Raw genomic sequence first — 12082 nt, 5'->3', positions numbered from 1 at the left:
CCACTAGAGGTCACCCGTTCACCACAGTGACTATATTCACTCACAACACATTGGACTCCATTTCCCACAATCCATTGCACTGACGACATGCACAGCTGTTCACTATCTCGCCCACACCTGATCATCATTTCACAATCACCACCACTCACTATATAAGCCTGGGACTTGCTCTTGCTCACCGCCGAGTATTGTTAGCCCGTCTACCTTACTAAGCGTTTCCCTGTTTTCATAGTTAGTTTTCCCGTGTCTTGATTCCTGCCCGTGTTCCTGGATTATTCTCTCTGCCTTGCCCTGTCTGGATACTGTACGCTGATCGTCGACCCACGCTTGCTCCACGGATTGCTTTGTCTTGCCTCTACCATACCAGTCTGCTGTTATTTGACCCTGCCTGTCTTGACCATGTTTTACTAATAAAGCCTTGCGAATGGATCCGCACGTCTCACGTCTCGTCAGCCCCATAACAGGGATGCTCTGGCCCATGATTGGCCCAACACCCGTCTGTATGCCTTCCCTCCGATCGCCCTGCTAACCCAGGTTATCAGACGAATCAGGGAAACAAAACGCTCTCTCCTCTTCGTGGCCCCCCTCTGGAGGAACCAAGTCTGGTTCCCAAAGATGATCCAGCTGCTGTCTGCACTGAGGAGAGATCTTCTCTCGCAAGCGCAGAGCAAGAGTTACTAATACCAATGGTATTAGTTACTAATACCAATCTACACGACGGCTCTACGCCCTCAAGTGGTCAGTCTTCAGTGACTGGTGTTCAGCACATAACCAGGATCCGGTTTCATGTCATGTGTCCCACGTGCTAACCCTTCTGCAAGAGCTGCTGGATAAGGGGTGCACCCCCTCCACGCTCAAGGTCTAGGTTGGTCCAGTCTGGGCACTACGAGTGTACTTTGAGCGTTCTAAGTCTTTTAGACAAACAGAGCAGCTCTTTGTGTGCTTTGTAGGCCGCTCAACAGAGCAGCTCTTTGTGTGCTTTGTAGGCCGCTCTAAATGGCTGCCGGTCACAAAGCAAAGACTATCGCACTGGATAGTAGATGCTATCGCCCTTGCTTAGGCCTCAGTGGGTGTGCAATGCCCTATAGGTGTGAGGGCCCATTCCATCAGAGGAATGGCCTCCTCCTGGGCCTGGTCCAGTGGAATCTCTATTGGGGAGATTTGAGCGGCCACTGGCTGGTCGTTGCCGTCTTCATTTATTACATTCTACAGTTTGGACGTTCCTGCCTTGCAGGCACGGGTGTTATCTGTTTAATGTTTATTTTTCCCTCCTTCGGGCGGGAAGGGTTATGTCAAGCAGACCTCAGGTCGTCCTCGGGTCTCTTTGTAGCTCAGGCTTATGGCTGAGCTCGCGGAGCAGGCTTAGTTCTGAATCTACTTATAGCATGGCGTTACTGGATGCGTTCCCCATAAGCAGTCGTCAAATGACGATGCAACGGGAGTTACCTTTCGATAGGGAACACTCCGGTTACTCACATAACCTCGGTTCCCTGAGGTAAGGGAATGAGTGTTGCGTAACTGGCAGTGCTATAGCTGCACGCAAATCGATGGATGTCACTTCAGTCATTGATTCTGATGAAATGGCATGCTGGGTTGACTCCTGTAACAGTCGGCTCCGCCACTTCTGGTGGGCTCGAGCGCCATTGGTTTGTGCAGCAACACAAACATTAACAAATCAGGCTTCAGCGACAGAGAAAACAGGAGTTTCCCCATAAGCAGTCGTCAAATGACGACGTAACGCTCGTTCCCAGGGAACCGAGGTTAGGTTGTAACCTTGAAGTAATGAAAACACTGTACTTATTTCTTGAGTAATGAAAACACTGTACTTATTCAATCAACAGTTCTTTATTTACCTCAGACTGCAAACAAGCTGAGATGTTCCAAACTGCACGTCACACTTCATTCACGAGAAACGCGGGAGGAATAATGAGGTTTGACTGACAGTTTGAGGAGCCAATGGCGTTACAAGGTTTAGTGGCGGTGGCGTCATTTACTGATCCAGGATCAGTGATCCTTAGCAGTTATATTTCTGATTTGAGCTTGACTTGACTTGAAATGCTTTGGAAAATGTAACGTTAGCTTTTGCTGACGCTACCGTGCTACTTGATCAAAAATAGAGCTACTTGTACTTGTAGTGACGCTACTGCCCATCACTGCAAATTATGCAATCCTAGAAGCCCCTCTGAGCGCATTGACTCATGGGAAGGGTTTGCAGTCTCATGACCAAGTGAAATGGACTAAGGAGGCAGAAAATATCTTCGTAAGTTTGAAAATTCAATTACAGAGTGTGCCCTCTCCATTTGTGCAGACTGTGGATGAAAGAAATGGCTGTATGACATCTGTGCAGTTGCAGAACCATGGGTGCAGGTTGAGACCAGTAGCTTATTTTTTCTAGCAAATTAAATCCTGTGGCTGCCGGGTTGCCAAAATGCTTAAAGGCAGTAGCAGCGGCAGAAAATGCCATGATGGCTTCCCAAGAAATCATTGGTTACGCTGATGTCACACTGTGGGTTTTACATGCTGTGTCAATGATTCTGCTGAAACAGAAATCTTTACATCTGTCTACTGCTCGCTGGATAAGATACCACACTGTATTGCTTAAAAAGCCAAACGTGGCAGTGAAACACTGCTCTGTGTTGAACCTTGCAACAGAGGGGGAGGAGGAAGAACTTTGCTGTGTAACTGTGCTTGAGGCTGTTTGCATGCCATGGCCAGACCTCAGAGAGACCCTCCTTGACAATGCTGACATGATGCTTTTTGTTGAGGGGTCAGCCTCTAGAGACCCTGAGACAGGCAAAAACAAAATCGGTTACGCTGTAACTACGGAACATAATGTGCTTTTGTCAGGGTCATTGATTGCAATCTCACTATTCAGCCCAAGTGGCTAAACTAGTGGCACGAACACAGGCTTGCAGATTACTGCCTAATGACTGAACTTACTGATTCTATTTTAGACGTGCAGACCTTTGCAACAATGGTGGAGAAGCTGCAATGGAGAATGGAGAAAATAATGTGTACATCGCCAAATGATGATTTATACACAGGTGCCCAAAAATGATGATGATGATTTCCCAGATTTAGTCCCTATTCCACCATGTGTGATTAAGCCCCTGAGATTTAATCGATAATGTTAATGTCGAGATTCAAGTTCATCAGATAATAACAAAGAAACCATTGTCTAAGAATGATATGTGTAAAAGCTCCCCTCAGTTTGCTAGTGTAGAGATGTCTGTCTAGCACATGACAAAAATGTAAATGCATTTTCCTTTTAGTTAATGATGGTATGTTTTGAATCCTGGTCAATTAACCAGAATACTGAATGCTAGATGTTCTGATGGTTGTATATACTGAATGATTAAAGAATAATCAAAGGACGGTATGTTATGGAAATTTTAGTTGTTGTATGTATAGTTTTGTATGTTTCTTTTGTTTGCTCTTTAGTTCTCATCTTGAAGCATTAACTGTATATTTGACCATATAAGGTAAAGAATATAATGCTTGAGCTAAAAGTATCATGATGCTCATTTTGTCTAAAGTACCACAGGCATACTTAGCAATAGCCAAAAATACAAAATTATTGATTTTTTTAGGACAAAAATCATTAGGATATTAAGTAAAGATCATGTTCCATGAAAGATATTTTGTAAATGATCTACCGTAAATATATCAAAACTTAATTTTTGATTGGTAATACGCATTGCTAAAGACTTTAAAGGTGATTTTATCAATATTTCGATTTTTTTTGCACCCTCAGATTCCAGATTTTCAAATAGTTGTATCTCAGCCAAACATTGTCCCATCCTAACAAACCATAAATTAATGTAAAGCGAAGTGAAATGTGGCCATACTTGGGTGACCCATTCTCGGAATTTGTGCTCTGCATTTAACCCATCCAAGTGCACACACAAACAGCAGTGAACGAACACACACACACACACACACACCCAGAGCAGTGGGCAGCCAATGCTGCAGCACCCGGGGAGCAGTTGGTGGTTCGGTGCCTTGATCAAGGGTCTCACCTCAGTCGTGGTATTGAGGGTGGAGAGAGCCTCAATAACCCAATTCACTCACCCCACCGACAATCCCTGCTGGACCTGAGACTCGAACCCACAACCTTTGGGTTACAAGTCCGACTCTCTATCCATTAGGCAACGACTGTCCCTAGCTGATTTATTCATCTTTCAGATGCTGTATACATCTCAAAATTGACCCTCATGACTGCTTTTGTGGTCCAGGGTCACTATTATTGATGCTCGTGTTGATATCACATGCGAAATGGTTCGAGACAAGTGCCAAATGAGAAATGTTTTCTTTTACTCAGAGGCCCTACACCCTAACTTCGAGAAAGAAGCTTTGCATTAAATACTTAATCAACGCTAGTCTGAGCGTTGATAGACAGATACCCTAAAAGGAGACATATGTTGAGTATGCATTATGATTGGATGAGATACTGAAACATCCTGGTTTGATTGGGATATAAATGCTGAGTCGAAGTGTTCCTCTTTGTCACATACTCTGCAAATGCTTTGTATGCTCTGAGTGAAGTTCTCATGGCGTCTCTCCATACATTGCTGATTCTGTGCGTATGTGCCACAGCCCTGAGTTTGGTGAGTGTAGAATTCAGATGTTATAGAAACAACAATTTTGTGATCATGTGTCGATTAATATTGTGCTAAACAAAAGCAAATGATCATATGTTGTAGCAAAACTAACAAATCTGTTGTTATAGTAAAATGTAATTGCCTTTTTCGAGACTGAATTAGTTTTATGATTAAATAGTTTATGGTTATTTCATGATAGCAGGTTATACAATATCATAGCTTGCACTGTAATAGTTTATTGATGTAAATGTGCACCTTTGACACTCATCATTCCAATGTTTTTTTTTTTTTTTGAAAGCCAACATCTTCATTCACAGGTGAGTCATAACAATCACATCATTGTAATAATTATTTATTCATATGTAATGATTTTATATACTATGCTCTGAATTTGACTTTTTTTTCTTTTTTGATAGGCAATACAGAGATTGATGTGGATAATGGAGAAGAGCAGGATATATTTGATATAAATGAAGGTTTGTGGAAACATTAATATTGTGTCTTAAATCTGTAGCATAATTTCTAACAGTTTTGCATTAACTGCTGTCTTGTTCAACAGCGGCAGGACTTGACCTGGTGGAAGGAGACATTCTGATGCATGAGGTCAGTGCTTTCTTTGAGCAAATTCTCATACCTCATTCCTCAAACACTAAAATAAAATATATTTTTTAGGGCATTCTTAAGCTTCAGAAAATGTCAACCGTAACATCCAACTAATATGTAAATACAGTTAAACCCAGTAAATATTCAAGTGCTAAACATCACAAACTACTAAATAATAAACTTTTGTTTTAGATGTTATAGAAACAACAATTTTGTGATCATGTGTTGATTAATATTGTGCTAAACAATAGCAAATTATCATATTTTAGAGTAAATCTAACAGTTGTTGTTAATAGTAAAATACAATGACCTTGTTCAAGACTGAAAGAGTTCTGTGATTGTTTATGGTTATTTCATACAATATCAAAGCTTGCACTATATTAGTTTGTTGATGTAAATGGTACCTTTGACACTTACTGTATCACTCAAATGTTTTCTTTCAAAGCCAACATCTTCACTCACAGGTGAGTCATAAGAATCACATCATTTTAATATAACAATGCACTCAATAATCACAAATGTTTTTTAAATTTATACACTATTGAATTCAACCTTTTTTATGTAATGCAGAGCTTGATGTGGATAATGGAGAAGACCAGGATATATTTGATATAAATGAAGGTTTGTGGAAACATTAATATAATGTCTTAAATCTGTAGCATAATTTCTAACAGTTTTGCATTAACTGCTGTCTTGTTCAACAGCGGCAGGACTTGACCTGGTGGAAGGAGACATTCTGATGCATGAGGTCAGTGCTTTCTAATAATTCTCATGCCACTTTCCACAATGTAGGGCCTGAATCTCTGGGCTTAAAAAATAACAAAATTATTTTTTAGGACATTCTTAACCTTAACCTAGAAAATGTTAAGATTAACTTCAGGAGGTCAAACTAATTTGTAAATACAGTTAGATACACTAAATATCATAAACATCAATATAATAACATTTTCTTTAAATAAAATGAATCCATGTTTGGTTTATATTTAACAGGGAGAAGACAGAGACACTATTCTGGGAGAAAAGTATCGTTGGCCAACCACTGTGCCATATGTCCTAGACAGCAGCCTTGGTCTGTGAATATATAATAATTTATTCTTTTAAGTTGAATTTATACTTTGACCTGTATCTGACAATCTAACTTAATAAATGCTTCAAATTGCTCACTCACAGCCCATTCCTATGTTTTGTTTGTTTGTTTGTTTTTTTAGACATTAATGCCAAAGGTGTGATATTGAGAGCATTTGAGCAATTCAGACTCAAGACCTGTATTGACTTTAAACCCTGGGGTAAAGAGCCAAACTACATTTTCGTATATAAAGGCAGTGGGTAAGAAAACATTGAAATAGTACGCACATTCAAACTCATCTTCACACATTGTGTTATAATCAAAATTCTATTCACATTTATATAAATGGATGTCACTTTTTTTCAAACAAAGGTTTTTTTAGTATGAATGTCATCTATAAGCTATAGTGTGCTCCAAAACCGGCATATTTAGAAGATATAACCATTCAAAACTTACAGTCTCTAACTTCCATCAATACGGATCAATGATTTTTCAGCTTCTCATCAAAATATCTGTCCAATCAAATGCTCTCTAGAATCTGAAGCGCCCTGCACCCTACATTATAAATAGATGCTAAAATCCATCACTTGTTCACAGAGTTCAGTGTTGCATCAACTTTACAACCGAACAAGGTACATAATCACATTCCAAAATATAACCAATTTTGTTCAGCCTTGGTTGAGCATTACCAAAAATAAAACTAAAATTAAAACATCAAAATAAAATAAGCAAACCAGAAAAAACAAATAAATAAAGGCATCAAAAATAAATTGAAATACAATAAAAAAGGCTTTTTAAATTAATTCACACAAATCCAAGAGAGAAGTCAACTTAAGGGCTTTCTTGTTTTTAACTCATTTTAAAGATTTGTATATTAATTTGACCTCATTCCACAATTTGTTGGGTTTAGATTTCAAAAATCCGAAATAACAACAAGCAATTAATAACAAATTCAAACTCTTTGTTTTCAAGAAAAATACCAAACCATGACTAGCTTCACATTGAGGGGGGGGGGGGGGGGGGGGGGGTTAACATTCCTTAAACATAACCAGTTTTGCACCTTTCTCCAAAAAGCTTGCACCATACCACACAAAAAGAAAAACATGCTCCAAAGTTTCAATACTTGCTAAACAACAACATAAAAGCACAATTATTGACATCAAAATTAAATTTCAGTCTTAAACTAAATGAAAAAGTTTGAGAGACAAACTTTAAGTTGGCTTGAGAAAGCCGGACCAGAAAGTTTAAAAAGTTTAAAAAGTTTGATGGTTTGCAGTCTGAAATAATTTGAAGTTTAAAGTAGTTTTAAAAGCTTAAAGTTTGAATGTTTTAAAGGCAATACAGTCTGTCAGAAATGATGATTAGCAACTAGCATGTCGCTAGCATGTTTCTGATTGAGTCTAATGGGCTTCAGTGTGTTTAGATTTGAATTTTGCTAGGGTACCTAGGATGGTTGCTAGGGTGTTGCTATGTGGTTGCTAGGGTACTTGGGGTAGTTGCTAGGGTGTTGCTATGCGGTTGCTAGGGTAATCAGGGTGGTTGCTAGGGCGGTTGCTAGGGTAATAATAATCTAACTCTGTCTATCTATCTGTCTATCAGTCATCTTATAATGGGAGACTGATGAGGTGATGAGAGACAGGTGATTGCTGTTGATGATGTCTCCAGGCAAAGTAAAAGTTTAAAATCACAATGTAGAAAGAAATGTATTCCATCCACTTTATTAAAGATTGCACTGGGGACAATCTTTTAAAAAAAGAATGATTATTACGAGTGAATGATTTTCATACTTTTTAATCATGTGGGGTGTATATTTTTGTAAAAAAGTGAAATTCAGGGTAATAGAAAGGTGATGTTTTTATGTTTCATCAGATGTTTCTCAAAGGTGGGGAATCGACATATGGGGAAACAAGAGTTGTCAATTGGTGCAAACTGTGACCGATTAGCAACAGTGGAGCACGAGTTTCTGCATGCGCTGGGTTTCTGGCACGAGCAGTCCAGATCTGACAGAGACGATTATGTCACCATTGTGTGGAACCAGATTCAAGAGGGTAACTATTGAATTCTTAAATACATGCATCAATAATAACATCATTCTGTCTCACCAAACTCCTAAAAGCTATAAATATACTAATATTAAATGCAAACTAATTTGTTCATTAAGTGTTTCACGTTTGTTTCTTTCTTAGGTCATAAGCACAACTTTAATTTACATGATGAAAAGGTGTCAAGCTCTCTCGGTGTGCCCTATGATTACGGTTCAGTCATGCACTACAGTAAGACATCCTTCAGCAAAGGTAGTGCACCAACCATCGTTACCAAAACACCAGAATTCTTGGATGTGATTGGTCAACGCATGGAGTTTAGTGACAGTGACCTGCTCAAGCTGAACCGGCTATACAAATGTAGTAAGTTTATGATTAACCACTTCCTGTGGAAGACTCGACTGAATAATCCTCCATTTTTTTTTAATAAATATATTGACATGTGTTTGACTTATAAGATAAAGACTGCTTGCTTAACTAATACTTTGCTTCTCTCACTCACCTTGTCCTAAACTTTTTTCATAATTCCTCCAGCTACAGCCTCAACCTTTCTGGACTCTTGCCAGTTTGAGGAGCCGAATATCTGTGGTATGATCCAGGGTGATGGTGGAAATGCCAAGTGGGCTCGTGTAAAAAGAGTAAAGGGCGGTCCAAAGATGGACTACACCAACCTGGGTCAATGTCGAGGTATGAACACCCCTAACCACAAAAGCAGGATTTAACCCAACACAACCCAACTGAGTTTTGCAATCATTTATAATGAAAATTAACATTTTTGAGCCACAGGATCGCTAGCAATAAAACTTCATGCAAGCGAGTTAAGAGAATTTTGCAATTGTTTTTCCATTTATGCACCATCATGCCCCACCCATTGTGAAACATAATTTGTCCAATACCCATTTAAACACAAATTTCTTTGGTTATGATGCATCCAAAATCTAGACTCTTGTTAATGTAAGTCACATCAAGCAGGAGTGTTGTGTGGAAATTTGACCTTCTCACATACCAAATATAAATTTTGCTAAGTTTACACCAACTGTAAAAGGAAAAAAAAAATCTGATATTGCATTTCCATGACTTCACAAGGGGAATCAAAATATATAGAGAGAACTATAACTATATGAGAACTATAAAGAGAAATGTCAAACTTAGTCACTCTCTCAGCTGCTATATTAGAAACTCCTTCGGAAATCACAGACTTGACCATTACCTATTTGTATTTGTTTGCCAAGGTATAGTGTTATGAACATACATTATTATATGATTATTTCAGGTCTCATACCTAGCATCATATCTAGTTATGCCAAATATTGTCTCAAATGGGATGGTGTCACATTTTGTTTAATTTTTATTTATCCACTTTGTAAAAAGTTTAATAATTCGCAGTCCATAATCCTGCACTGATGCCTCTTTTATGATGGTGTCACTTTGGTCTTCATGATAAACACATTTTACTGATGCCATAAGGAAATATTCTTTGACAATTCTCCAGACATTTCTTGTCAAGGATTGCAATATGACATGCAAAATGATCTTTAAACTCCAATATTATATGGTCCAAAGAGAAAGTGAGAAGACTGGCTTAATGGTCTATTATCTAATAAAATGTATACTTCCACAGGGCTTGGGTTCTTCATGCATTTCAGAACTGATACAGGAAAACAGGGTGACAAGGCTTACCTGCAAAGTCGCCTCTTTTACCCCAAAAAACGCTCCCAATGCCTGCAGTTCTATCACTACAACAGTGGGGGTGTCGATGACCAGCTAAACATCTGGGTACGTGAATACACCACTAAAAACCCCAAAGGAGCCCTGAGACTCATTCAGAAGATCAACGGTAAAAAAAAATCTTAATGTTTAAAACACTGATAGATAAATCCTTTTAGACTATATGGGTAACTTATACTTGTATAACCTAGGTGGACGTCAAGGCTCCTGGGAACTATACCATGTTAAATTAAATGTCTCTGATAAATTCAGAGTAGTGTTTGAAGGAGTTAAAGGAAGAAAACCATCAAAGGGTGGTCTGTCTCTGGATGACATCAACCTCTCAGAGACCCAGTGTCCTCAATACACTTGGCGCATTCGTGATTTTACCAGGCTTCTCGCTACAACCCCTGCCGGTTCCAATACCTACAGCCCCCGCTTTCTGTCCCCAGATGGTTACTCATTTCAGATTAGTTTGCAAATTAATGGCTCGAAGGATAGTCCAAAAAAAATGTCAATCAACTTCCACTTGACCTCTGGACCCAAAGATAAAAATCTCAAATGGCCATGTCCGTGGCGTCAGGCATCCATGGAGCTGATGGACCAGAATCCAGACATCCAACATCGCATGAACAACATTAGAATGATCACTACAGATCCAACCAAGACCTTCACTGACTGTAAGATACAAAGTTATAGATATTAGTCATTTTTATGAGCCATTGATGCTGATGTGCTAAGTACAGATACTTTGTTACAGATTATTTATAAAAATAAAAAAAAGTCAATAAAAAATGCGACCTGTGCTGGCAAAATTAATTAGAACTCACTTTGCCAGGTCACAAATGTTTTATAAATAGTTTCTTCTCTCTTTGTGCAGCTATGGGTAAAGTTAAGTATTTCTGGGACAACCCACAAAAAGTAGGTAGTCTAGTCACTGACGCAGATGGCAGTAGATACTACCGGGGGCCGGGTCACGATACCAGAGATGTCATCACACATGATCGTCTGAAGAGTCGAAGCTTTATAAAAGGAAAGGATGTCATCTTCCTCCTCTCCCTTGAAGGTTTGCAGCTCTTATTCAATACCAGTGAAATTCTTATGAAATATTACAAGAGTTTTAAATTTCAACTTCATCGATAGATGTGACTGGACTGAAGACCAGGAGACCAAATGATCCCCATGTGATGCAGGATACATCATGAAGCCTCAATGGAGAGGGAGAGAAAAAAAATCTTTCCAGAATTTTCCAGATTCTGTCTTCCTTACTGAGCTGGAGCAACTGAATCATTACGTGCATTAAAAAAAAAAAAAAAAAAAAACCTGATAAGTACTATTCTCAAGAAACTTTATTACTAGATTATTAGCACTTCTCGTGTTCATTGCCTCCTTAAAATTAATTTCTTGTATTCCTCATTTGTAAGTTGCTTTGGATAAAAGCATCTACTAAATGAATAAATGTAAATGCAAAATAAAAAGCAAAAATAAATAAATAAATAAAAATGAAACTACTTGAAACTACAGTGACTTGCGAAAGTATTCATACTCCTTAATTTTTTCATGTTTTGTTTTGTTGTTGCCTCATGTTAAACTGCTTTAAATTACTTTTTTCCACATCAATCTACACTCCATACACCATAATGGTAAAGCAAAACACTGGTTTTTTTTAATTTTTGCAGATTTATTAAAATAAAACCTTAAAGCTGCAGTCCATAACTTTTTTGCATTCATAATTTCAAAAATAAGTGAGTACACCATGAATAAATTGTCCAAACCGTGTTTTTGGCTTGTCCTGAATCACTACAGTACACCTATAATAAGTGTTTATATTCGTCATAGACATAAACAGAGAAGTAGCTCCGGCTATAATGTTCTTCCGTAAGATGCAGGCAGCCATGTTTATTAAAGGAACACTCCACGATTTTGGAAATAGGCTCATTTTACAACTCCCCTAGAGTTAAACAGTTGTTTTACCGTTTTTGAATCCATTCAGCAGATCTCCGGGTCTGGCGGTAGCACTCTTAGCTTAGCTTAGCATAGCTCATTGAATCGGATAAGACCAT

General features: G+C 38.6%; 1 protein-coding gene across 1 annotated transcript; it reads left to right on the top strand.

The window, feature by feature from the left end:
• Nucleotides 1-4511: 4511 nt before the first annotated feature.
• Nucleotides 4512-11798, top strand: LOC306844014 (meprin A subunit beta-like). The gene is made up of 15 exons (XM_079375828.1): nucleotides 4512-4607; nucleotides 4900-4918; nucleotides 5018-5077; nucleotides 5161-5208; nucleotides 5775-5825; nucleotides 5909-5952; nucleotides 6195-6273; nucleotides 6413-6530; nucleotides 8140-8318; nucleotides 8457-8675; nucleotides 8847-8999; nucleotides 9934-10149; nucleotides 10232-10699; nucleotides 10900-11085; nucleotides 11163-11798. Exons 1-15 carry the CDS (start codon nucleotides 4551-4553, stop codon nucleotides 11222-11224), a joined length of 1959 nt encoding a protein of 652 aa, XP_079231954.1. The 5' UTR covers nucleotides 4512-4550; the 3' UTR covers nucleotides 11225-11798.
• Nucleotides 11799-12082: the final 284 nt, after the last annotated feature.

Source organism: Barbus barbus, assembly GCF_936440315.1.
Source record: "Barbus barbus genome assembly, chromosome: 24".
NCBI lineage: Eukaryota > Metazoa > Chordata > Actinopteri > Cypriniformes > Cyprinidae > Barbus > Barbus barbus.
This window is presented reverse-complemented; position numbering and strand designations above follow the sequence as displayed.

What these genes read in the sequence shown, in the direction of transcription:
- LOC306844014 (XM_079375828.1), top strand. Translation starts at nt 4,551, where the DNA reads ATGGCGTCTCTCCATACATTGCTGATTCTGTGCGTATGTGCCACAGCC. An exon ending in TATATTTGATATAAATGAAG is followed by an intron (nt 5,078 to 5,160) that starts GTTTGTGGAAAC and finishes CTTGTTCAACAG; the next exon opens with CGGCAGGACTTGACCTGGTG. An exon ending in TATATTTGATATAAATGAAG is followed by an intron (nt 5,826 to 5,908) that starts GTTTGTGGAAAC and finishes CTTGTTCAACAG; the next exon opens with CGGCAGGACTTGACCTGGTG.